Below are 26,854 nucleotides of genomic sequence, written 5' to 3'. Positions count from 1 at the left end.
TTAACCAGTGGATGCATCTACCAGGTTTATTGGGGTTTAGATGATTACGCAGTTGTCCAAATAGAAACCCTATTTGTTGGTTGTCCACATAGGAATTTCATGTGTCCCTTCATCAATTATTTTGTACACCCAATTTCAGTTGTCCACATAAGAATCTTGTTTGTCCACCTATTGGCCACCTTAATTATAACAAAGTTGATATGAAAGAAGAAAGAAACAGTAATTAGTAAAGAATTGGCTAAAGGTGGTGGCTTTGATTATTTTATTTACTTGATTAAGAGGCAGTGAACATATGAAGAAGACGGAGTATCATCTATTCTTGGTTTGTTTGTTATATGTTTCCATGAACGATACTTGATTTCTTCTATATACAATATGTATAGGACGATTTCTTCTATATAAGTATGACAAGTTTTATGCTAGATTAATTTGCATCAATAATGAAAAGTATTCATGTTTACGGTGATTGATCAAGATTGAAATGGGTGAAATCCTTTCTCACCCTCTCTCTAAAATTTTCTCTCTCTAAATTTTATCATCTCTTATGGAGATTGGTTCCGATGATATTTTACTTTGACCATGATTTAAACAGTTTTATTGTTCAGTGATGAAGGTGTGATAAAGGATTTTATGTTTCCAATTGAGGTTTTGGGATTATAAGAGAAAGTTGATGTAGAGGGAGAAAGAAGTTTTGTTGCAAATTAAAAGGGGAAAGAACAGAAGTTCAAAATAAATTCTTAAAAAACTTATAAAAGTTAATTTGATTTGAAAGTTTCGGTTGCATGTTGTGGGTATTTATGGTGAGTAGTTGAAGGGGTATTGATGGTGAGTAAACTTCATTTGAATTGATTTGACAACTTAGGGACCATAAAGATTCTACGTGCGTCATCCAAGATATGGTAGATACGGGCAAGGGTAAATATGCCAATAAATTATCAGCTCACTAACGTCTAACGGAGTAAAAGACGGAAAAATAAAAAAGGGGGTCATAATGGAAGCTGATCATCTTTAGGGTCATCTTGATCAGTTGGTCATCTTTAGGAGGCCAAAATGGAATTAACCCAAAAAAGAAAAATGGGAACTAGTCTAAAATTTAAACAACTTTTGTAGGAGAGTTGAACATCTCGACTAAAATCCACACGAAAACGTGATAGATGGTCGAATTCTTCTGTATTTTCAAAGCGAGAAAAGGCAAGATAGAGAAAGAAAGTTGACCATTACTCGGGTTTCTTGTTGTGAACAGTCCACGAGAGGGAGAGAGAGATTTGAATATCTAGAGACAGATATGGAAATGGAGATGATGGTGGTTGTAGTGATGGTAGCAGTGAACTAGTGAGGTGAGGGTAGTAGTGAAATGAGGGATGGAAGATGAAAAACATGAAAATATTTTGAAAAATAAATTTAACTGTTAAAATTGATTAACAGAAATACTAGAACACTGGACAAATATGAAGAAGAAATCAAATCAGGGTCAAAGTGGAATTAACCCATCAACATGTTAGTGGATAGTGAATAGGAAGAATCTAATGCTACTTTCTTTCACACTTTATCCTTTCCCCCCTCTTTTTAGGTGTTCTTTTTTCATTTTTTTTTTCACTATGGCACTCTTTTTCTCTGTCGCCGGAGTACTTGGCAAAAAAAAATAAGGTGTAAAGTAAAGACATTTTCTCTCATCAAAAAAAAAAAGTAAAGACATTTTGACACCGCCCAAAACACGGCACTATATTTTGACTTCTTTATACATGTGTGACCAAATCAGTACCACAAAAGAAGACTTTCGTTCAAAAAAAAAAAGAAAGACTTTAAAATTCAAGCCGATTTGATTAACAAGACAAATTTACCTTTAATAACAATTATACCCTTTGTACTAGGTCGTACATATAACCTACGTATATTTTTCCTAGTGTATGCTATCACCGACCATTTTGTGTACTCTTTCACACAGTTTTTTTTCTCAACTTATCGCTTTAGTAAGTATTGGTATTTCTGGAGATGGTAGAGATGACAAAGAAACTGAAGACAAAGATGAAAACAAGAAAGGTGCACTTCTGAGAAAAGATAAAAATGTAGGAGTTGAAAAATAAATGAACTCTTAATTATTTAGATTTTAAAATTAGAACAATAATTTTTGAGTTCTTAGTCCAAAAATCTACACCTGAACAACATTTGGTCCACCATAATATTAATATAGGATTTGAAGCCAAAATAATAATTATAATGGATATTTAATCCAAAGTGATCAATCTCTATAGAAAAAACAGATCTTTGTCATTTCTATTTAATCATAATACCCATTATAACCTTTTATATAAGAAAAACTCTACTTTTGAAAATCGATTCTCAAAATTCTCTTTCTTTTTTTCTCAGATTTTTTCGATTGATTTCAAACTTATTATCTGTTTCGCAGTATACACGTTATTTAGTATCAATTACGTATATTTCAACAACAAAACACATTTAGTATAGTTAAAGTATGTCTAGATGTCAAAGTTACAGTGTTTTTCTGTTTATTGATTCTTGTTTTGTTTCATAAATAACGTGTTATTTATTGTTAAAGTTTCATACTTTCTTCTAAAAAGAAAAAGGACTAAACTCCTATTTTAAGGGAAGATTGGACCTTAATCTCTTTTTGAATTTTATTTTGGACCAAAAACTGGTGAACCCTTACAACAACCATGGGCTTTTCAACAAAAAAAAAAAAAAAAAACAACCATGGGCATAATAGTAATATTGAGTTCTTCGATTATTATCCTTAAATGTGCTTTTCTAGCTATACTAATGGAGTTTGAGTGCTTAAAGAGAATTCCACCAAACTAATTTCTTCTTCTTTGTCTGTACATGAAATGAAAGTAGCACCATCTGCAATAATATAGAGAGAGAGAAAGAAAGAGAGATGGGTGATGCAAAGGTAGAGAAAATTGCAAGACTAGCTCAATGGAGGATGGAGAGCTTTGGTCCTTGTTCTTATAGACGATCCGATGCTTTTAAGGTCGGAATTTGGAACTGGTAACCACTCTTAACTCTTCACTATTTTCATTTCAAACTCACCATCATAATGAATAAAGGGTTTCTAGTATTTGATTTTTTTTCATTGTTAATATTAAGTTTTGAGTTTTGGGTAAGTTTTCATATGAAAATTTTTGTGGGATTTTGTTAGTTTGATGGAATTTTTTGTGAATTAGATCATATGAAATGTATGGTTGGATTTAAAAGAAGAAGAAACTAGTTGATGTTTGGTTTTTGTTGATTGTCTAGGTTGTTGTTGTCAAAAATCATAAAATTGAGTGGGTAATTGAAGTTTTCATTACTAGGTCTTAGCACCTCAAGTTATGCTTGTACAATCCAAATTTGTCCCCCCCCCCACCCCCCACACCCCACCCCCCACAGACGACTGATTATGCTTTTCTTTTGTTTCCTGGGCTATAGAGTGGTTTCTTAATGGGAATGATTTCTAGCAATCTTACCCTCATGGATTATGTGTTCATGGAACTATGTTAGTTTAAATTTGAGGAAGAAGAACCAATTCAGAGTTATATTAGTTTATATTATTTTAGGGCTTGTTAGTGAATTTTGAAAGATACTACCTGATTTTGTAACTGTATTAGTTTAGTCTTGAGGAAGAACCGATGCCGAGCTATATTAGTTTAGTCGTTAGGGATTTCCCAGAGATACTTGATACTATATTACTATAACTATATTACCTTAGGTTTGAGGAAGAACCAGTTCTGAGCAACATTAGTTTAGGGGTGGTTAGGGATTTCCGAGAGATACTATAACTATATTACTTGAGGAAGAACCAATTCCGAGCGATATTAGTTTATGGGTCGTTAGGGATTTGCAAGAGATACTTGATACTATAACTGTATTACTTTAGGTTTGAGGAAGGCCCAATTCAGGTTTCATGAGAGTAAGTAGGTTTATCTGGTTGTGTTAGGTTGTTACTCCAATCTCTACTAAGTTTTGTGGAATATGACTCAGTTAAATTAACAATGACAGTACTTGGTGCGGACAAAACGACTCTTCATCAGAAGAAGAAACTCTAGATAAATTTATCATCACTTCTTAGATGAATTCATCGAATAGACTGATAGTGAAATAGTATAATTTGAGATTATTAGTCATGATGATTTACATGATATTTGAACAAACATGGCTGCAGGTACTTATCTATCGAGAAGAATCGGTATCTCTACATCCGTCTATTTCCAGAGCCTTGTCGGGTTTCCAAAGAACAACCTCCTATCGCCAGATTCATCCTTCGGGTTTCCACTGGTGGTGCCAATCGCCGGCCCTATATCTCTCCTAGTATGACTTTCTCAATGCTATTTTTCAAATTTAATTTTAGTAAAGATTCTATCTTTTCACGCTTATACTTGTTCGATGTTAACATGGGTTCATTTGAAACTATCAGACGCGGCCTTGAGTAGGTTATATTTCTTTCCAACACAATTTTTTTGCCGACTGCCAAGTGACAACAAAATAGAGAAATACTTTTGGTTTTTAATTTGTCACAACCATATTCATTTTTGACTTTTCACATAAGGAAACACAATCTAATTGCAATTATATTTTTTCATCGATCTTTTCTGTGACCAAAATGAATCTTCTCCTTATGTAACTCCATTTTCTTCAAATCATCATGATAATGCAGTTACAATTTTTCCTAATGCAATAGCTGTTTCCAATCCATTCGAAAAACACGTTAAACAGAATTCATACCATTTGTGTTCAAAGGAACGGTAAAATCAATTGTTTGTAAAGCATGCTTTTACTGAAAGTTAACTACGTACGATATGAAATCGTGAATACTCCCTAGATGTTATTTATGCTGCAGCAGTAGTAATGCATGAATTTAAACTGATCCGCTATTGGTTTAGTGCCTCAGTTCATGAGAGATTACTCAGGACCAATGAAGACTTCGTCTGGCCTGTCGATGCAACATCTCTAGGTCGCATAGTTATTGATGTCGAATTTCTTGATTTGAAGATTTATCCATCAAATGTAAGTACACCTTGAAATCATATTTCATATTGTAGTACCACAAAACTAAGTTGGATATTTGTTCTCTTTAATATTTGTTTTAAGATCTAATTCAAGTAGATAGATAATTTATACTAAAATTCATTTTCAACATGCAAAATCAACTCAGATGGTATTCAGAATTTTGGAAATCAAAGGCTACATAACATATAATTTAATGTCTTAACTTCCTCTCTGTTTTCTCTTACTAAGGGTGGAGAACCTAGTCCCATATGGCCTAGTGACGGTGCGACGCAATCTCTTGCTACTAATAGCAGTCTCCGCTGCCTCTCTCGAATGCTCAACGAGGGTATCCATGCTGATGTTACAATTGCGACTTGCGACGGCACACTGAGAGCACACAAGGCAATTTTGTCCGCAAGCTCTCCAGTGTTTGAGAGCATGTTCTTACATAACCTTAAAGAGAAAGAATCTTCAACGGTCGAGATAGAAGACATGTCACTTGATTCATGTATGGCCTTGCTCAGTTACTTATATGGTACTATAACACAAGTAGATTTTTGGAAACACAGACTCCAATTACTAGGGGCAGCCGACAAGTACGGCATAAAGGACCTCAAAGACGCATGTGAGGAAAGTCTTTTAGAGGATATAAACTCGGGAAACGTCCTCGAAAGGCTTCAAGAAGCTTGGTTGTATCAACTTGAGAAGCTTAAGAAAGGGTGTCTAATGTACTTGTTTGATTTTGGGAAGATTTATGATGTTAAAGATGAAATTGACACCTTCTTTAGAACTGCTGACAGGGAGCTGATGGTGGAGATAGTTCAGGAATTGCTCACAGTATGGAAACCAGCCTGAATTGTCTTCCCTACCAAAACAGGTACTAGTCGCAATTTCTACATCTTGTAGTATATGTGTTGTAGTTGTGATTTTGGGCTCTAACTTGTCTGAAACTGATTGTCAGAACTGCTTGTTATTGTCGTTTTCATTAATATAAGATGTTTATAGTGTGCTTATATTTGTGTTCATTTGAAAACTTAATGCATGTTTGTATTGTTATTGATCCCTCTGGTTCAGACTTCAGAGTTGAGATGTAAGTTTTAGCATTAGCTCACTAGGGCATCATCAAGTGATGGGTTATGCTGAGGGGTTTTACTCACTCAATAAAAGTTGAAGCTTTCAGGAATGATGATCATTCCTTTTATTTTTGCTTTTTTAGGAAATTCGGGCACCACTAAATGTCACTTAGGATACTGCCAGTTCCAAGGATTTGATTCAGATTGATATGGGAAAAGTTACTTTATCCGATGTTAACTGTTAAGTTTGTAGGCATCCAACTTAAAATCAGTTGGTGATGAGCAGAGAGGTCCTAGATATAACGCTGTTGATGATGCGAACTTTTTTCATTTGTACATGTTGGACTATTCAAACATGTCTCATCTAATACATGTCTTTTGTTAGGGTTTAGGGTTAGCTTAATTTTAAAATGTTTTTTTTTTTTCGGGTCATTTGTTTTCATGAAATCATCAAGTATTTGATATTGTAATACTCCAGATGTCAAATCTCAAACTTACCACGGTAAATCTCAAACTCAGATGCTTCAAAATCTGGCCATCCTACAGCGTGATCCCGTTTATTCTTACTTCTATCTTATTTATATCTAATTTCAATAAATTATAGATTTATACCTCTACAGAAATAGAAGTCGGGACTTTCGATACTCGAAGTGGATGTCCAACCACTAAGCCAAATAGTGATGGACTAATCAAAGATATTTTTGTAACAATGGTAATATGACTGTATATACGAATAGGCACCTAGGTGAAAATTTAAAAATCAATTAAGATCTCAAGGTATCAAAAGCGAACTTTGGGTCGCTTCCCTTACCTCTCTGGTACTCTTCAAACTGCTTAAAAGTTCTCATTTAAAATTTTCAGACGATTTTCTTACTCTTTTCTCTTCTTTTTTTCTCATCCCTCTTCTCTAAATGACCAACATGTATTACTTGGGCGGCCTTAGGTAGATGGCTAGAAGTGAGATTCATTTTTATCAAATCGTTTAACATAAGAGATAAAGAGAAAACTTACAAAGATGGGAGAGCAGAAACCAGACTTATTCTTCAAAATACTAGACACCAGACTTAATCTTCAAAATAGAAAACTTACATAGATGGGAGAGCAGAAACCAGACTTAATCTTCAAAATACTTCGGCTTTATTAATCTTCTAGCTTTAATTACAAACTACTATTACAGAGCTTGACAGAGAAGAAACTAAAAACTTGAAAAGGAAAAACTTAGAAGAAAAAACTTAGGTTCAGAATGAACCAACATTCGGAATTTATAAAAATTTTTAGATGACCGGAACAGTTCCGGTTTCCAGGTCTACTTCGTCGTCTTCTGATGAATAGTGAATAGTAAATTTGACTTTTACTATTTGCCTTTTACTATTTGTCACAGTAAGCCGCCATCTACTGTTGGCACAGTAAGCCGCCTTCTATTATTGAGAATAGTTCTTGACTCTTCCTGTCGAAATAGTTCTTGACTCTTCCTGTCAAAATAGTTCTTGACTCTTCCTGTCGAAACAGTCTTGACCTTTACTATTTAAGCTGACAATCAATATTTTGAATAGTGTCTTCTAGATGCTGATACTGTCGAATAATACTGAAATACGGATTTACTGTACAATTGTACAGTAACTGTAGCAAACTACTGATCTTTTTGTTTGCCTTTTGCAGATTTTAGTAACTTCTGAGAATGCACTTCGATGATAGCATCCCAGTAATCTGCCATTGAGGTATCCGATTTTGCTGATTTTGAGTCATCGAAATCCTCATTCGGATCTTGGCTTTCTCCAGCCAATACAGCATACTGATTTTCTTGAGATGACGAGTCATCTAGAATTTCAGTCTCTATATCTTGCTTCTGATGATGAGCTAGGAATTGATTTTTAATTATTTCCATAGTTTTAATCTGTTGATCTACAGATGAAAGGTTCGGATATTTTTTCTGAATATCATCCAATAAAAATTGAAAAATATTATCAGAAGGTGAAATAGATACGGATTTTTGAGTAGCCTTATAGGCATTTTCATACTCAATTACAGTTTGACAAATGAGTTTATGGGTATCAGTAATAGGAAATCCATCCCACCATTTGTAATGAAAAGTTCTGCTAATACATGGAATTAATAGATCATCAAAGTGAAATTCTAGATCCCATCTCCATATCCATGGTATTTTGAACTCTGCCATATAACAGAGTGCTGATAACCCTTTTGGGGTTTTTTCTGCAGTTTTTCCCTTGAGCTTTGGATGATACTCATACCATTTTAGCCAAGGGTCTTTCAGTGTATCTGGTAAGAAACTCAGTTCTGGACCGAATTTCTCCCACCAATGCAGAAACCAGAGAGGGAAACCTTTTCCTTTAACAATTTCAGGGTTAATACTGATAAACCAGGAGTGTTTCCTGATCGGATTCTGATAATAGAACATGAATGACCATGCCAAAACATAATCCCAATAATTATAGTTTTGACCATTCAATTTCAGGCTTCTGGGTCTTGAGGGGTCAAGAGCCCATTCTGTTATATGTAAGACTTTTACTATATAACACTTAGAATGTGTTATAGGAGACTTACTGTCTTTCAGATTATAATGGTGGTGTACCATTTGTACAGATTCTGTTTCATTCAAAATGGCTTCATAGATATATCTATGCTTGCCATCTTGGATAGGATAGTTTTGTACTCCTAAGTACCGTTCTTTGATGTGCCATGGATCATGTCTCCACTGGACATCTTCTAAGGATACAGATAGAATTTTTTCAGTTATTAACTTTTTAGCATAAATGATTTCCTTTTTTAGGATATCTTTAGCAGTTAGTTTCGGATTGAGTTTATCCTGAGAGGATGATCCTACTACAGGGAATTCTGATAGAGAAGAAAACTTCCCTTTTTTCTGATTTACTTTCTTCGGATATCTAGATCCTCCTGCTCCTTTATCAGGTGGTTCCATCTTTATCCTGCAAAAATTCACGGGTTAAAAAATCAGGAAGAGAGTTCTGATTTCCTTTAATATATTCAATTTTAAAATCGAATGCAGATAATTCAGATTGCCATCTTGCAAAAATTTGTTTAGAAACTAAATTTTTAACATCCTTTTGCAAAATATCTTTTGCAGCACTACAGTCAATACGGAGTAGAAAAGATTGATTTAATAAATCATCTTGAAATTTAGAAATGCATTTGACTATTGATAACATTTCTTTTTTGATGGTGGAATAGTTTTTCTGAGCATTCTTCCACATTCCAGATGCGAATCTAAGTAATTCTTCTTTATTAGTAGAAGGGTTTTTCTGTTTTAGAATACCTCCATAACCAATATCAGAGGCATCTGTTTCAACAATTTTGAACCATTGAGGGTTTGCTAACCCTAGACATGGTAATTGTTTTACTCTAAGTTTGATTTTTCGGACTGCTTGGGTATGCTGATCATCCCAAGGTAATGGATTCTTTTTAAGCCTATCATATAAAATAGCACTATCCATTGCTATATTCTGGTAGTAGTCTGCTATATAATTAAGACTTCCTAAAAATCTTTGCAATTGATTTTTGTCTCTAATTTCATCAGGAAATTTAGAGGCAAATTCAATGCTTCTGTCAATAGGGATTATTGTCCCTTGACTAATATTCTGTCCTAGAAATCTAACTTCAGTTTGAAAGAGTTTCATTTTAGGTGCAGATATGACTAAACCATTTTTTCTGATAACATCTTTTGTAATTCTAAGATGTCTAAAATGTTGATCTATATTAGATGAAAATACTAATATATCATCTATATAGACAATAGTAAAATTTGAATACGGAATAAAAATATCGTTCATAATATTTTGAAATTCTGAAGGGGCATTTTTTAAACCGAATGGCATAACATTCCATTCATAATGCCCAAAGGGTACAGTAAATGCAGTTTTATATCTATCTTCTTCAGTTAGTTGAATCTGATAGTATCCAGATTTAAGATCAAATTTAGAAAATATTTTTGCAGAATGCAATCTATCTAAAAGATCTTTTTTGTTTGGAATAGGATATCTAATCCATTTCAGAGCATCATTCAAAGGTTTGTAATTTACTACAAGCCTTGGAACACCTCTTTCCTTTTCAGCTGCTTTATTCACATAGAAAGCGGTACAACTCCATGGTGAATAACTTTTTCTGATAAGCTTCTTTTCTAATAAATCTTGAATTTCTTTCTTACAAAGTTCAAGATATTCAGCATTCATTTGACTAGGACGAGCCTTAGTCGGAATCTGAGTTTTTTCATCAAATTCAGGTTTATAAGGTAAAGATACAATATATTTTTTCCTTTCCCAAAAAGCATTGGGAATATTGCTACAAACTTCGGTTAGAAATTGATTTTCAATTTCTTTGATTTTTAGTTTTATTTCTGGGGAGTTCAATTTCTCGGAAATATTCAAATTATGTATTTCTTCTTGTAAGAAGTTTAAATGAGCAGTTTTAGAATTAATTAAATATTCTAACTCATTTAAAGTCCTGGTTTCAGGGCTAGTAATAAATTCAAAATGTATTTTATGATTCTGAAAACTAGCATATAATCCGGTTTCATCTATCTTGTCATAAGGGAAAAATAAATTAATAAATGGAGTTCCCAGAATAACTTCTTGAGATAAATTTCGGATTAAAATAAAGGTTTGTGGAATACAGATTCCTTTATTACAAATATAAGCTTCAGGTAGCTTATAATTAATTGGCATTCTATCTCCACTTGCAGAATGTAGAGATTGTACGGTTTTTTCGAAGTATTTAGTCGGAACTAAACCTTCTCTAATACAGTTCATGTCAGCTCCGCTATCCACCAATGCTACTGCATTAGTAATGGTATATTCTTTGTTGATAACAATATTAATACTTATATACCATTTCTGATAGGTAATTTTCTGCATAGTATTTAAAAAGATAAGATTATTATCTAAAATACTAGATGGTTCTGTGTTTAGAATAGCAATCGATTTATCTTTTGATTGATGTTTTTCAGCTAGACTTTCTAATTGAATAAGTCTGATATTTTGGTTATCTAACTCTTCTCTGATGAGTTTTATTTCAGATTTAACTATATTTACCTCACTTCTTAAATCTTGAGAAGTAGAAGGTTTTAAAGAAGTTTCTGGTTTTCCTTCAAGTCTTTGAAGTACTTCTTTCATACTGTAATGTTTAGTAATATTCGGTTTCTCAAAGGAACTAGGAGAGTTTTTTGTCTGTTCTAAGCAAAATTGTAATATTTTACTTTTTAGCAGAGGGTCTGTTACTTTATCTATCATAGATATTATTTCTGATTGAGTATCCGTTAAAACATTAATACTCAAGCCATTCATTTCTACAATGGCTTTCCAATAGTCTTGGTTTTTAGAACATTGTCCTGAACAAGGTTCCTTTTCAGATATATCTTCTGATTGGCTAGAAGATAGAAAGTTAATTTCATTGACATCCTCAGAGTCACTAGAAGATGAAGATTCTTCTTCAGTATTAGAGGTCAGGAAAACTTTGCTTAATTCAGCTTTTAGATTGTCATCAATTTTTAATTCATTCAGTTTTCTTTTTGTAGAACATTTATTAGCATAATGCCCTATTTTTCCGCATTTAAAACAAGTTTTATTACTTGTTTTTTGTCCTGATTTTGTTTCAGATTTATTAGGAATATAATTTCCTTTAAATCTTTTCTTATGTCGAGGCTTCTGATAATAAATTTCTTTATTCTGTTTGTATTTTCTTCTTTTCTTATAATAAGATTTTCGAGAATACTCTTTCGAATCTCTAGAATTCCTTTTATGAGATTTTGGATAATCAATTTTCATTTCATATGCAAATTGACTACAGAATTCACCAATTTCTTTTTTCCCATGCAAATTCTGTTTTTTCAATTGGTATTGTAATTTCATATCATTACAAATTTCTAATCCAGTTTGAACACAAGTAGTAATTATATGTCCATAAGTTAGATAACTATAAGAGATGATGTTTTCATTATTTTGATCTCTTAGTCTTTGTCTAACTTTTTCAGCAAAAAGAGGAGGAAGTCCATCAATGAACTTAGCCTTCCAATATTCAGAATTAGCATCATTGCGTTGCATAACTTTACAGATAAAGACATCTTTATACCATCTAAAATGGGTTAAAGATGGACATCTAAGGTTCTGTAAAAGTTCTCGACTTTTCTCTTGCCTTTGAGGATGACTCCCCACAAAATGCAAAAGAATAGTCTGAAGTAAAGTATAAACTGCATCAGGTTTAACTTGTGCAGTATTTGGTTCAGGTTTTGTAGCTGTGAAAATTTCAGTCTGCTGGGCAACAGTGAGAACATTATCCCACCATCCTTTTAAGGCACCAACAAAACCAGTAACAATGAATTTAGCCACAGCCGAATCATCATTACCACTAGCTTTGCAAATGCTGGCATACATTAACATTTTATGAACAACTTCATAAATTTGATATTCTGAAAGACCATCAATATTCCATTCATAAATGGAACGACCATTATAAGAATTCTGATTTTGATAAAAGTCTTCCTCAAAGAGGAGATCTTGAGGAGTAGGTCTTTTATAATAGGTCTTAAAACCTGTATTAGGTTCATTACCAAGTTTATATAACATGGTTTGAACTTTACTGATATCTGGTCCAGACTCAAGATCAGAGTTTTCAGTACTAGAATCTTGGCTAATAATATTAATCTTTAAATTTTTCATTCTTTCAATGATTAAATTAGCAAAGTCTATATCCTGTTTATCAGACAGTTTAAAGTCTTTGATTTCTGGACTAGGTTTAACATCTACTTCAACAATTTCTTTGTCTTTATTTTTTGAAGTGGATTCAACCTTGGTAGATAAAACTTTAGGTGTATCCTTAAGTTTTTCTTCAATACTACTCAATTGATTATGAATAGTATTTTCAATTCTGATTAATTGACTACCAATAGTCTGAAGACTTAGATTGGTATGATTGTGCTGTTTTATGACGGTAGTTACTGATTCACTAGGTATAGCATATGGAACTGCTTCTAGTGCTTTACTTTCATTGTCATTTTTAAGAGTCAAGGCTTCAGGTGGAGGATGAATAGAATTAATCTTAGTTCCATCACTCTTAGTCCACATTTTTGTATAATCTTCTATAACATGGATAGTTTTCTGATTAGGGTACCAATTATGAAACCAAATAGTAAAGGTTGTCATTTTTTGATCCCTTTCTAACTCTTGATAATAAATATTTTTAATATTTTCAAGAGTCCTACTATTAAAGGCTGCAAAAAACCAATTTCGGAAAGCTTCATGTTTTGTCATCATGAGCTCCTGATTAAGCCACTGTCTAGGTATTGATCCTGGACTATAATCCATAAAATTTTATAAATGGAAACTCATTTCAGATTGAGTCGGAGAAGTCCTTTGTTCTTTCTCCTGTTCAGTTGTCTGTTCAACATATACTCCATGTGGAATTTGTTGATCAGAAATCTTTAATCCTCGGATGATCTGCTCTTTAAGTTCATCATTTGATACAGAGTATCTAGATAAACTACTAGGATATGAGACTTTATAGTCTTCTATCCTTTTGGCGGAAGAGCTTCTAGTTAAGCTTAGTTTACTGATTTTATTAGGGGCAAATGTTATTTCAACATCTCCCTCAGGTGTTTGGGTTATTTGATTTAAATTCCTGTTCATAATATTGACAGGTGGTACAGCATCCTGTACAACCCATTCATGTGGAAAGTCAATTTCTTCCCATTTAATTAACTTCGGAATTGCAATATTAGTAGTCAAGCAATTACTATCTATTACTATAGTCTTGCCTGGTTCACTACGCAGTATTGCGTTAGGAGTCAAGGTATTCATTACCTTATAATGAATCCTATATATTACTGATATTGTCTCAGATCCAGGGAGATAATTATATCCCTGTGTTTGAATATGCAGGGACACGGCCTCAAACAGATTTCTATCTGTCAAAGATAAGGTCAAATTCGGGTAAACATTAAAATAAACCGGTCCATGGCATAAACTAGTTTGGATTATTCCCATTAAAGATGGTAAGAAATCCAAACACCTAGCATCTCGCAAATAGGATAAGATACTGGCATTTAATCCGGCCAAAGTCAAAGGTTTGAATGCTATTTGAATGCATCCAACGTGCAGGTAGTTGTATTTAGATTTTAAATACTTTTCAATATCTTTAAGACTCAAAAGTCTAAGGGTTTTGACTTCTTGGTCAAGTCCGATTGACTGTTCAAGAGTCTTGATATTATTTTGACTAATAAAATCAAAAAATCCTTTTTTATAGATTTTATTTGATTTTATTGCGGGTATGGTCCATTGATTTAATTGTTTAGTTTGGTCAAACTCTTCAATTACGGAGTTCTTTATAGAACTTTCAGTTAAGTCTCGAGAATCCAATTGATTCATTGAATTAAATTAGAGGAAATCATATAGACATAGCATAAATAGCAGATTATGATTTTTAGTAATTTCCTTTTAGAAATTTGTACTTAAAAATAATTTATTATAATCCTTGAATTATGGTACGTCACCCAAGTCGCGTATGGGTTTAGATCCGTTGTTGCCGGGTAGGCGTTGAGGATCGTTTGATACCCTTTAAACCTTTTTTTGTTGAACTAATGGCCCATAATTCAGAACAGACTGCAAATGAATGACCCCATTGATTGAATTGAACTGATCGGTATCAATTGAGAGTGAGAGAGAGAGAGAGAAGAGATGGCGAGAGAAGAAGCAGGAGGAGGAGCAGCAGCAGGAGGGACGGAAGTACCAAAGATCTTATGGAATGAAAAGAAGATGAAGTTCGAAACAGAAGACAAGAAAGCTTATCTTCAGTATCAGCTCAGAAATGGAGGAAAAGTTATGGACATCGTTCACACTTTCGTCCCTTCTACCAAAAGAGGCCTTGGACTCGCTTCCCATCTCTGCGTTTCAGCCTTCAATCACGCCCAAACCCATTCTCTCTCTGTTATCCCTACCTGCTCTTACGTCTCTGTGAGTTCATCCATCCCAATTCTCTCTTCAACCCCTTTCTACTATTATTTATTAGGAATTTTAATGGGTTACTCCCAATTATTCAAATTTATATCTAGGGTTTCTCTACTTTGGTTGATTGGTTTCATTCTAATTCCAATTTCTCATTAAATAGCTCTATTATGATACTTCAAGGTAGCTGGGTTTTTTAGAAAAAGAAAAATTGCTTAATTTTGATTGAAATTTAGTATGTCTTTGTGGTTAGGATTTGAGTCTATTGATAGAGGTAAACTAACAAGATGTTATAGTGGAGATGAAAGAAGTAGCTCTTAAAGGTTAAGACCCTCTCATCAGTCTAAGATTGTTCCGACGCCCCAAGCCTTTGCTTGGGGTTATCGATATGTCCCCGCTTTAGACACCCAGACCCAAGTCCATGGGTACGGGATTTTGTTTCCCGCAACGAGCCCACCCAAAAGGCCCCGTTACTTATTAAGCATGAGCGTACACCTATAGCCCAAATTGTGGACTCCGCAAACAACACATGTGGGATTATCACACTTGGACTCTGATACTAGTGTATGGTGGTCTTGAGCCTCTATCACCCCAAAATCTAGCTCAATAAAGGAGGTTTTCCCCTAGTACTTATAAACTGCCCACCTGATTCTACCACAACCGCTGTCGGGTTATCCTGAATATTTTGGCTAGTGCTTCGTAAGCAGTAAGCTTGCAATTGTTTAGTTCATTTTGTATCATTTGATACTTCTAACAATGTTAAGTTTTTATCTGACAGAACCATATCGGTTTGAAATTTTTGTCGTTTTTTTCTGTAGGAAAAACTCATCAGGGAAAGAAATTAGTTACCAAGGTTACCTAATATTAGTGTTTTGTTTTACTAGCGTTGTAACACTAGTTGGTACAAGGATTTTAAGGTTTCTTCTTTACTTTTCAATTGGGATGCCTTAGTGTCTATGCGATAACAAGCAACCTGGTAACCCTCCGTGTACTCATTTCTAGTCGCCTCCTCCGCAACAATGAGTATATCTTACTTTTCGCGAAAATAGTTAAAATTAACTTTTAGGGGTTTGAAGCTTAACCGAGATACGTTTTTGTTAGAGTGCAATCTATATGACATGAGAAATCATCTTACAGTCTCACTGAAATAACCATCTCATCATCCATACAAGAAAACGTTGAGCTTAAAATAGAATACTTCCATTTCTACTCTTTATAGACGTTATTCGCTTGTTTAGACTTTCACTATAGTTTACGATATTCGATTTTTCACTTATTTAGTGCCCTCTGAAATAAAATTCTGACCTCGCTACTACTGACTGTCATGTAGTTTCGTGCTTACTTGGGTGAATTCATAATACTAGTCTGAAATACTTTTTTTTCATACAGGATACATTTCTTCCTCGGAACCCAAGTTGGAACTCAGTAGTATATGCAGGGGAGGCGAAATCCCATTTATAAATCGTCATCAATCTGTAGTATCATCCTTGGTGGTATATTAGTGATTTAAGTGATAAATTGTTCTGTTTTATTCATAACAAAAGACTTCAAAAATTGAGAGTTTGTATATGGAACCCATAAACACATTACCAGCTATATTTTCATGTCATTTTCATTGAGTTGAAAGTAATTTTGGTGGGAGCAATTCAGCAAAGTTCGATGTCGTTCAACTTTTCAACAGAGTTTGTGGGTTGAAAAGAAAAATCAAAATTTTGGCCCATGCAGGTCTCGAACCTGCGACCTTCGCGTTATTAGCACGACGCTCTAACCAACTGAGCTAATGGGCCGATTTGTTAGTACATTGCACGCCTCGACTTATGTCTTGTTCCCAGTTCGATACTAAACCTCAAAATTGTTGAATAATTGTGTGAGAAATTCTTCGAATTGGTTGTCCATTTCTGTATAGGATATAATTGACAACTCGAAGTTTCACATTTTCCCTTTCCTGCATTAGATCGTGGGTTAATTAACACTAGCTATTTCTCCTTGATTAACTTCCTTTAACTTGAAAGTTTATTCATCCGGACTCTACAAAATTGCGAATGATGAAGATACTCCGCTACCTCATTCTACTTCATATCTTACCTCATTATCTACGTGCACAAAAGGGGGAAAGATGTCGAAGTATTCATCCTGACTCTACAAAATTGCGAATGATGAAGATACTCCCGCTACCTCATTCTACTTCATATCTTACCTCATTATCTACGTGCACAAAAGGGGGAAAGATGTCGAAAATATCTTCACTTCCTCACACTGTCGCACATTAAATGAGGTTGTGTATGTCACAAGAGGGGAGAGATGGGGTCATAGGGCTCCTAGGAATGCCTTCACTTCCTCTTTTACACCTGAAGGTAGGAGGGAAAGTGTCACGACATATTTGAGTTACGAACACTCCTAACATTAACGAAACTTAGAATCTGGTCAATTCTTGTTTTATTTGACCTCTATTCAATTTTTATCGAGCTTTACAACATTAAAAGTACTTGTTTGGGAGTTGAGATATTTGATCAGATAGAGACTACTATGAAAAGAAAAGGACCCAAGAGGAGCCGGAAGAGACTGGCGAACCTTTGTATGCAGCTACAGATAGCGGCGGAAAGAAAACACGACAATCACCGGAATAACCACTTTGACCAAAAAAATCCACTAATTTTTTTCCACTGGAGCACTGGATAAAGTGACTAAGAAATACAGGAAGATGGATATAGTGATCAACTTTGAGGGGCAGTTAGAAGCATGTTTTTCAGATCACTTCCACCCCAAGAGGCCAAGATAAAAAAGAAAGAGGGTGTCAGAATCAGATCTGGCTGGAGTAACATTTATATTATACTCATAAGTTCATATGAACACAAAAAAGGCTGTCGAACTAAAAAAACCATCAATCAAACTTCAGCAGAAGTGAAGGAAAGTAAACTATTGCAGAAACCATAAAACACTAACTATAAGAGAACGAATTTAAGCAGCAACCGAGTTGCCCAAGCTTTGCCAAAAGAAAGAGAGAAATCGCCGACAAATTGCATGATATTCCCGTCAGCAATTTATCTAATAACTGTTACCCCCCCCCCCCCCCCCCCCCCCCCTCGTTTGGTTTGAGTCTATGAATATTACAAACAGAAAAAGGAATAGAGGTCCTATAGGCCGAAAGAGAAAACCGTTTGTGCCTCCTACAGTCCTACATCTGTAAGCAATTGGCACCTACGTTATGATTCAAAACATAATGAAAATTTTATACACCCAAAAACCTCCTTATCCTACCTAAGTCTTCTTTTTTGTTTTCAATATCTTTCTTTATGCCGTTCAAACCTGATAAGAAGTTACATAACTAAGCAAGAACCAACTAACTTGATTAAAAACAAAATAACAGCATCCACCGAAGGGACATTGAGGCTTTAGCATCACTGCGTAAAGTTCCAAAGAGCAGTGGGGCGAGCCATGAAGGGTATAACTAGAATACCTAGTAAAGTTACAGAAAGCATTGAGGGGAGCCATGAAGGGTATAACTCGAATACCTCGTGAAGTTACAAAGACCATCGAGGGGAGCCATGAAGGGTTTGCCGCTAAAGTTACAAATATGTCGAGGCGAGCCATGAAGGGAATGCCTCAAATACCACATAATGCTACAACTTACAAAGAGCATTCAGGCAAGCCGTGAAAAGTAATTCCTCGAATACTGCCTGAAGTAATAAAGAGCATGGAGGCGAGCCATGAGGGTATATGCCTTGAGTACCTCACAAGGTTTCAAAAGAGCATTGAGGCGAGCCATTAAGGGCATGTATTAGATACCTTTAACCGTCAAAACCACAACTAAACAGAACCACGATAATAGCAATATAAAGTAATAGAGATTTCCAACAAAGAATCACTAAAAACATGCTCCTCTACTACAAACTAAACTCAATAGATAAACCAATAATATCCAACGTAAGAAACAACCAGAGCTAAATTACAAAATCATCCAAGTTATAAGAGCATATGGAAAAACTTTCCCAAAAATCACTTCCAAAATAAAAACATGAAAAGAACCCTAATTATCTAAGCACACAAGACTTAAGAGTGATCAAAATATTTTTATGATCAAGAGTTCTCACGTTGATTTTACCTGACCATGATTATGTCGTCAATCTTCAAAATCATCCTCACGCACTCCGTAGCCAAAGTAATAGCGCTAGTACTCACGAGCAATGGCTGAACCACATTCTCCTCCAAGATGTTGGTAATCTGCCCTTTCCTCACATTAATCCCAGCATTAATCTCCCCTTGCGCATGACGGTTTCGAAGTTCAGTGACAATAGTAATCGGGTTCAATCCAGCATTCTCAGCTAAAGTGTAAGGAATAACTTCAAGTGCCTCGGCAAATGACCTAACACAGTAGCTTTCCATCCCTTGTAAGACCTTAGCCCATGCACCAAGCTGCCTAGAAAGCTCAATTTCAGGTGCACCGCCTCCAGCAATCAAAAACCTTTTGTTCACTAAACATCTAATAACACAAAGGGCATCGTGCAAACTCCTTTCAGCCTCGTCAAGAACCAACTGGTTCGAACCACGAACAAGCACATTTGTAGTCCTACCCATATCCTTAATTCCTGTTATCTTCACTAGTTTACCCCCATCACCAAGAGAAACCTCTTCGACAAGATCCGCTCGCCCTAATTTCTCCTCACGGAAATGCTCAATATTGGCAATCGGTAAGCAATTCAAAGTCTTGGTAATGAACTCAATTTCATCACGTTCGACATCTTTAACCACCAAAATCTTAGCTTTAGAAAGATAATGTAATGAAAGATCAGTAACTGCATCTCTCAAGATACTCTTCTGAATCAATAGAACATTACAACCCGTAGCTTTAATTTTCTTAATCATACTAAGAATGTAGTTTCTTTCTTCTTTCAAGATCCTATCCATCTGGGTATAATCAGAAACAACTATACTTTGTTCTATATCAGTCTTAGGTGGGGAAATTTGGAATTGAATCACAGCAATTTTAGCGTTTTCGACACGAGTTAATCCACCAGAAGAATGACTAACTTTCTTATCAAAAACCAAACCTTTAACAAGTTCAGTATCATCAACTGTACCACCAAGCTTTTTAACAATCTTAACATCACGAAGATCGATAAGATCTGGTTTAGTTGGATCAAGAACTGAAAGTACAGCATCAACAGCAAGTGGAGCTAAAAGAGTGGAATATTGACTTACAACTTTGCTGTTAAGAGAAGTACTAGCAGATTTGATGAGAGATTCACGATCAGAAAGCTCAACAGGAACAGCCATGGCGGTCAAGATATCAACAGATTTCTGTGAAACTTTGTGAAGTGAATCGGAGATAACAGTTGGATGGATTCCATTAGTGAGAAGAGTAAGACACTGTTTGAGAAGAGCACCACAGATGACAACGACTGTTGTTGTTCCATCTCCGGCGACGATATCTTGAGATTTGGAAAGTTCGACGAGCATTTTAGCAGCAGGTTGAAGAACTTCCATCTTATTGAGAATGGTAGCTCCATCGTTAGTGATAATTACTTCACCAGATGCGGTTGAGATCATCTTGTCCATTCCTTTTGGTCCGAGACTTGTTCGTACGGCATCTGCAACAGTTCGAGCTGCAATAATGTTTGCTTGACGAACATCGTCTTTTCGTTTGTTGTCGACATAGCTCTCTGTTTTTGAAGATCGTACTGCAGCGGCAGCCATTGGAAACCCTAACCCTAGTTTTTGTTTTGCTTTCTTCTACAGAGAGAGAGAAAACGGAGAGAGGAAGAAGGACGAGGGTCGTGTTTTGTTTAAAACTTTAAATCTAGTATTCTGTTATTTTTCTCTAAAATGAAGACACTAGAAAGACACAAATGAAACCCTAACCCTAAGTTATGTGTTGTGATCCAACCGGGCTACCCAAACCTGAGGGTCACTAGTATGGTACCACATTGCCATGAAGATAGACATGGAAATATTTCGGTCATCTCGGTCCAAAAATTTTGAAATTTTTGAAATTTATTTCTTTCACAACAGAGTGTAACATTATAAAGGGACATATCAACATTAAGCTTATAAAACAAACGAGGGGGTGGATTCCAAATAGGTGTGGTTAAATCCGTGTGCACGATTGTCTTGGTTAGAGTTTTGTTGTTTGGACTACGATCAAGGTTGTTCTTTATGAACTAGTGTATAGTTATGCAAGTACCTCTTGGTGAATGGTGTTTGTAAATTGATCAAAAAAATTTGTCGCGGACTAAAAAGGCAAGGTCTTAGAAATTCTGCCTCCATTTGAGATCACATTCCTATTTTTTGTCTCGCTACTAGAAGAACAATGTACATAATCAAAATTTTGAAAAAAAAAAGTCTAAAGCATAACACTGGAATGAAGGGATCTAAACACCAAATCAATTTAGGAAAAGATGTCCAAACAAAAAATCTCACAAAAAAATGGTTTTCTTCATCAATTCTTGTCACGCGAACATGGAGAGAGCCTAAATGTTCAAGTAAAACTTTTTTAGGTGAGAAACTTCACTCGGAAAAATGTTAAACCAATCCTACAGGAAATTTTTCTTTACAAAAGACGGGATTAAAATTTGGTCTAAATTGTGAATCACATCCTGGCGACCATATCGAGAGTATTGGACTACATTTGGTCCAGTTTGATCTCCACTTTTAACAATATCAAAGATTTCATTGTATATTTAAAGATATCAAGTGTTTCCATGGATGATCTTGTGGCTAATAAATTTCATTTAGGAGTAGCTTACTTTCCTCAACTATTATTAGGATCACATCATAGGAGAAAATAAGAGTAAAAAATAACTGAAATCCACACACCAAATCATTCAAAATCTTATTTATTTACAAGATACTGAAAAAATATCAAAGAAGCTGAAAGTGCATCATCCTTTAGCACATCGTTCTAGTACCGAGAAAATAAGAACAATAACCCAAAGTCCCCAAACACATTATAAATACTAAATAGTACACAGGAATTTAGGACAAGCAACCGAATTCCGAAATTATCTGGATTCATATGTAATATATACAAGTTGAAGATACTTCAAGCTTCTTTCGGAGTATCAGCCAGTTACAAAATAATCCATCTTCTCCACGGGGAGATTCAGAACAGATGTTTCTACCTATACAAACACAAATAATCGGCTCGTAAGAGTTATCAATCAGCTTCAAATTCTATAAGATATTAAACTAACGAATGATTTGTTCGTACTCGTTTATCGAGTGATTATTGTGAAGGAAGCTAATCGATTAAAAATAACAAATAAACGAAATGAAGCATACCTCCTCAAATGGGACGAAGACGAAGGGGGTCATTCCTCTCCTATGAGATACTGCAGGAATGTCAGGGTTATGTGTCTCGTCCTCTTGCCACCCTCCAACGACACCGAGCACGTCATCTTCTTGCCCGTTAATCTCGTTATCGTTCACCCCGCTTGTAACAAGAGAGATAAGATCTAACCGATTGTTTGCACCAGGTGATGTTCCTCTCACCCTGTCCAAAACCCAAATAGATTACTTGACATAATATTCCAAAAAGCATGGAAATAGGATAACAGAGAACCGGACTTCAACGAGTAAAACCAGCTTAAGCATCTAAAATACAAAATTATTTCATTGCTTTTCAAAGAAAACTATGATATAGTTAAACTTGTATAACTATAGTAACTACAAAATGTAAGAAATAGAGCAAAACCTCAGGCGAATTCTCAACACAGTAGGACGCAAGCCTGGGTAGAGAATTGCAGCTTCAACCTACATAGAATGCAAGTACATGATCAATGGGAATATACAAGACATGTAATGTTTGTTTTTTTGCAAGTCACATCTGAAATCTCACTTGACCCGAGTCAGATTTCAGAATGTTTTTTTGCCTAACTCGTCTAACTTGATGATTTGGGTTGATTTTGAGTCTATGAGTTCCAAAAAAGAGTTGAAACCAAACCTTGTCGTCTAACAGTGTGCAGGTACCACTAAAAACACTTTCAACTTTGGAAGCTCGGAAGTTCATGTACTTAGCCACGTCTTTGACTTTTTGAGAAGAATTCTGACAATTCAGATACGATACGAAATGTTATTACCAGATACAGTAAAATAGGAATCTCTTTAGTTGAGTTTGATATAATTGAGCATAGTTAGAGAGAGAACCTTGTAAAGAAATTTGCCACTGGGAAAAAACCTAATGTAACGGTAATAGCACACCTGAAAAAGCAACATAACTAATCAAAAGAAGTGTTTGTTGTGACCGCTTTTATAGAGGATAAAAATAGATAGTGGACACGAAAAAGGTCAAAAGATACACTTTTGTTACTCTTCTTCTCAGACATAGGTTAAATGTAAATAACGACCCATATAAACTCTCAGACTACATGATGAAAACTGAGAACCATTTAGGCCCCCAAGGGCCAGACACAAGTTAGAGGTCAAAGGAGGCCCTAGTTGTTATTTACTCCTTTTAGATATTCTTTAGGAATAGTTTCTTATTGAATTGACTTTCTAGTTTATGATTAGATTTACTTTTTTTTAAGGATTTCTGATAAGTTGCCCCTTTTCAATTATATATGCTTAATCTACAATAATTAAGAATTAGAAAGTAACATAGCAAACGGGGATGCCACCCCCTATAAATACCGAAATCTGGTAGAAAGTGAAAGACAAGTGAAGTTTGAGTTCGTTTAAGGTTCTTCATCTGTTTTCAGCAATGTTTCAAGTTTATGCAAAGTTTTACCGAAGTTATGTTTATTCAAAACTTTTAGTTGTATGTAGCGAGTATTTAAGGCTATTCTAAGATAATCTAAATATGCCCTTATTGCGATTTGGTATTCTATTAGCTATTGCTTTGGCTTCCGTTGTTCTACATTAGAACCAATCTGACAATGCATGATTAAGGACATTTAAACCGGTCTCCATGTCCACTCTTCAAAGGTCTAAGAAAAACAAAATGCAGCGTACCACATGAACTGGATTAGTAATTTTCCACTCTGCAACTCCAGCACGAATATATGTGTTCCTACTGACATAGAGTCCTGATCCATCAAAATGAAACCAATAACAAAATTGTAAGAAACATGAATGATTTCAACAAAGGGGCAAGAGGGTAAAGAATGGGTTCAGTTTGTAACAACCCTATAGACTTACCAATGCATTAAATATTAAAAGATACGTCAGTTTTAGTGAACTTATCCATGGTATCGTGAGGAACATAAATCTTGATGCGGAACTATTTAGAGTTTGGGCTCTATAGTTACAGAGCTGAAGGAACTAATGAAAACGAGGAGTAGTGTTATCTAAGGTTTTCAAAGTGGATGAGGATGACTCTATGAGAAAGTGGATGAGGATGACTCTATGAGAAAGGGCATGCTTTGCGCAAGACCATCAACCTACTAAGTTAGGCCTTGAAGCTTTACAAGCAGACAAGGAGTCCACCACCCTTTGGTGTAACGGTTGGACACCCCTCTTAAGCCCATGAGGTCGTGGGATCGAGTCTCGGTGGAAGCAATTTGCCATCAAAATTTGTCTCATGCACTTTAGGCAATATATGTAGTAAATATTGTAATAAATTTGTCGGGCTTTAGGCCCCTTTCATATTGTCGGGCTTTAGGCCTCTTTCATTATGGTTTAAATTAGGCGGTTATCGTGCTCATCACATCTTCATGATGTATCAATGCCTTGTAACGACTAACGTAGATCGTAGTCGATTTCTCAAAAAAAAAATGCATTTGTTACCGTCAATGCGGAGCCTAGGTCTTAAGAGCCACATTTTCCTCCATGAGCCCTGGTAAGTGGACTGCATGATCTTGTAATTTTCCACCACTCCAGTTATCTTCAGAAAAGAATTCTATAAGTTCGAAACTCTAAGATGTTATATAAAGAATGAGAAGAACAAGTTCAGATGAGAAATAAAACCTGCCACGCCTTTAAGCATGCACCACGCCAAAACACAGGGTTCCTGATTGTATATCTCCATTTTCGACAAACACATGCTGCCCTACCTAGGCTATATGGAGCCATTCTCGCGAAGACCTGGTCATGGGAATCGATTGATGCAGGAAATGAAGAGTTTATGCCAGAGATTTTAATAAGTGAATATTTTTTTCATAAAAGAAGTGAATTAGGAAACACATGGACTTGTGAGTCATCCAAACAAGTACGATTTCCACCGTCAAGTAAAGAAGCTCAGTAGAAACTAATGTGCTCGGAAGAACACTTCTAGTTAATCTGTTAATGTTCATTATTATTTAATGTTTTCAGCATTATGCAAGTAAGTTCAAGGCCTATTCACACGTGTAAACCTCCATAGTTTCTTTCATAGTTCCGACTTCCGTCTACAGGTTTACATTAGCGGGTTCATAAGTAACGTTTTGCGGCCCTAGGAGCGTGCCGAAAGAGGTAAACCCCCATTCTCTGCATAATGAACATGGCATATGCATCGAGTACCCTTAATACAAGAGCAATCTGTTTTAGGCGAAGTGTATACCAAATTGTTCTCTCTACAAGCATAGTTTTAGAGAAACAACTATTCAAAGTCATGTTAAGGAATACTTTCCAGACAGAGAAGATCTACAGATAAAGTATCGTGATTGGGGAGCAAGATTTATTACCTCATGTAGTAGTTCATCTGGTAAGCAACGGTGAATGAGTGCAGGATCAACATAAGGTTTACTACCCGAACTCCCGAAATGAACGAAAGGTTTAATCCTAACTCCATAGAGATCTGAAGTAAAAAATCAATAGACAAGACACAATTCGAACATTTACAGTGTTGTTTTTCATTAATTGTTTCCAAATTTCTATCATAATAGAAGTGAGTGAATACGAAAAAACTTCACAAAGTTCAGGCGAAAAAGCGGAAAAGAAGTACCAAGCCAGGGCCTAGGTGTAAACTGGAATCGAGAAGCTGTCAATGAAGCGATTGAACGGATTTCATCTGGTGTTGACAGGCCAAAGTCTGCAGTAAGGATCACAATAATGTGTCAATTACAACAATAATACATTATCAACACTGAACCAGAACTCTGCCAACACAATCCATGTAAGAAAATCACAAACTTTTCAAAAACCCTAATCAAGTTCAAATTCAGCAATTACATCGAAAACAGAAAATTTCCATTTTTCCTTTAATTGAGAAATGGGTATCTATTACAACCTAGAAAAACTCAATATTTAGAAAAACGATCTATAAGCTGAACAAAATTAGAGGTAAAATCGCGTCTAAATGATGTAAAAAAAAAAAATCACATTTTTCCCTTAAAACCGAACTGAAATTCAACATAGAACACAGAACAATCTGGATCAAATTGTGAGTATTTTATATCAATCAAATTTACCTCCACAAAAATCAATATTATGAATAATAAAAGAAAAAGGGGAGGTTTTTATTTTGCACCGCTTATATGAAATCTATAATTGACCAATAAATTTGATCAAACTCAACAATTAGAGGGGAATTAATTGAAAGGAGAAATTGAAGTGAAAAGGGAAGATTACCTGATGTCATGAATCAAAATTCGGACAGATAAATGTTTAATTTCGTAATCTGTAGAAAAGTTTAGAGAAGGCGGAAGAAAGAAGTGGTGAATGAAAATGAAGGAGAATATAGAAGCCAGTTCTAGACCGACTATTTGATGGGCCACTAATCTTGTGGCCAGAATCAATTCTACGTCGCCTAGGTTAGTAATAATGGGAGTACCTATAGAATTTGTATTTTTATTTTTTCAGTATTTATCAACATGTTTTTTTAGTATGAATTTGTAACTCCTTGAATCTGAGAATTTACTTATACCCAAAGAGAGTATGAATCTATAACGGCTCGAATCCGAGACTACAATTGTAGTCAAA

General features: G+C 35.1%; 4 protein-coding genes and 1 non-coding gene across 6 annotated transcripts; 2 read left to right on the top strand and 3 right to left on the bottom strand.

The window, feature by feature from the left end:
• The first annotated feature begins 2,705 nt into the window (after positions 1 to 2,705).
• Positions 2,706 to 6,523, top strand: LOC147534866 (BTB/POZ domain-containing protein). 2 transcript variants are annotated; one of them, XM_086647420.1, is made up of 5 exons: positions 2,706 to 3,006; positions 4,160 to 4,305; positions 4,886 to 5,001; positions 5,233 to 5,860; positions 6,200 to 6,523. In XM_086647420.1, exons 1-4 carry the CDS (start codon positions 2,894 to 2,896, stop codon positions 5,836 to 5,838), a joined length of 981 nt encoding a protein of 326 aa, XP_086503546.1. In that variant the 5' UTR covers positions 2,706 to 2,893; the 3' UTR covers positions 5,839 to 5,860; positions 6,200 to 6,523. The 2 variants fall into 2 exon arrangements, with proteins under 2 accessions (XP_086503546.1, XP_086503545.1); XM_086647419.1 differs by lacking the exon at positions 6,200 to 6,523 and having other exon boundaries at positions 5,233 to 5,996.
• Positions 6,524 to 14,691: 8,168 nt separating this feature from the next.
• Positions 14,692 to 16,676, top strand: LOC147534865 (acetyltransferase At1g77540-like). The gene is made up of 2 exons (XM_086647418.1): positions 14,692 to 15,031; positions 16,412 to 16,676. Exons 1-2 carry the CDS (start codon positions 14,756 to 14,758, stop codon positions 16,481 to 16,483), a joined length of 348 nt encoding a protein of 115 aa, XP_086503544.1. The 5' UTR covers positions 14,692 to 14,755; the 3' UTR covers positions 16,484 to 16,676.
• Positions 16,677 to 16,735: 59 nt separating this feature from the next.
• TRNAI-AAU (transfer RNA isoleucine (anticodon AAU)) lies at positions 16,736 to 16,809 on the bottom strand. Its single transcript has one exon. It is a non-coding gene; the product is annotated as a tRNA-Ile (tRNA).
• A 2,095-nt stretch (positions 16,810 to 18,904) lies between these two features.
• LOC147534863 (TCP-1/cpn60 chaperonin family protein) lies at positions 18,905 to 20,979 on the bottom strand. The gene has a single exon (XM_086647669.1). It carries the CDS (start codon positions 20,714 to 20,716, stop codon positions 19,121 to 19,123), a length of 1,596 nt encoding a protein of 531 aa, XP_086503795.1. The 5' UTR covers positions 20,717 to 20,979; the 3' UTR covers positions 18,905 to 19,120.
• Positions 20,980 to 21,839: 860 nt separating this feature from the next.
• Positions 21,840 to 26,811, bottom strand: FBP7 (F-box protein 7). The gene is made up of 11 exons (XM_086649072.1): positions 26,504 to 26,811; positions 25,878 to 25,964; positions 25,618 to 25,730; positions 24,923 to 25,039; positions 24,743 to 24,839; positions 23,969 to 24,042; positions 23,165 to 23,218; positions 22,962 to 23,063; positions 22,713 to 22,771; positions 22,301 to 22,511; positions 21,840 to 22,140 (listed from the first exon to the last, which is right to left on the bottom strand). The coding sequence occupies exons 1-11, from the start codon at positions 26,511 to 26,513 to the stop codon at positions 22,081 to 22,083; spliced, it is 984 nt and encodes a 327-aa protein (XP_086505198.1). The 5' UTR covers positions 26,514 to 26,811; the 3' UTR covers positions 21,840 to 22,080.
• Positions 26,812 to 26,854: the final 43 nt, after the last annotated feature.

Source organism: Eschscholzia californica, unplaced genomic scaffold, assembly GCF_041429995.1.
Source record: "Eschscholzia californica isolate CP2 unplaced genomic scaffold, dmEscCali1.0.p SCAF_6, whole genome shotgun sequence".
Lineage (NCBI taxonomy): Eukaryota > Viridiplantae > Streptophyta > Magnoliopsida > Ranunculales > Papaveraceae > Eschscholzia > Eschscholzia californica.
The sequence above is the reverse complement of the archived record's forward strand: the minus strand, read 5'-3'. Positions and strand labels throughout refer to the sequence as shown.

Coding starts and splice junctions, on each gene's coding strand:
- LOC147534866 (XM_086647420.1), top strand. CDS start 2,894: ATGGGTGATGCAAAGGTAGAGAAAATTGCAAGACTAGCTCAATGGAGG. Junction 3,007..4,159: donor AAGGTCGGAATTTGGAACTG/GTAACCACTCTT, acceptor ACATGGCTGCAG/GTACTTATCTATCGAGAAGA. Junction 5,002..5,232: donor TGAAGATTTATCCATCAAAT/GTAAGTACACCT, acceptor TCTCTTACTAAG/GGTGGAGAACCTAGTCCCAT.
- LOC147534865 (XM_086647418.1), top strand. CDS start 14,756: ATGGCGAGAGAAGAAGCAGGAGGAGGAGCAGCAGCAGGAGGGACGGAA. Junction 15,032..16,411: donor CTACCTGCTCTTACGTCTCT/GTGAGTTCATCC, acceptor TTTTTCATACAG/GATACATTTCTTCCTCGGAA.
- LOC147534863 (XM_086647669.1), bottom strand. CDS start 20,716: ATGGCTGCCGCTGCAGTACGATCTTCAAAAACAGAGAGCTATGTCGAC.
- FBP7 (XM_086649072.1), bottom strand. Junction 23,219..23,968: donor TTACTAATCCAGTTCATGTG/GTACGCTGCATT, acceptor TTGCTTTTTCAG/GTGTGCTATTACCGTTACAT. Junction 23,064..23,164: donor GTGGCAAATTTCTTTACAAG/GTTCTCTCTCTA, acceptor CTGAATTGTCAG/AATTCTTCTCAAAAAGTCAA.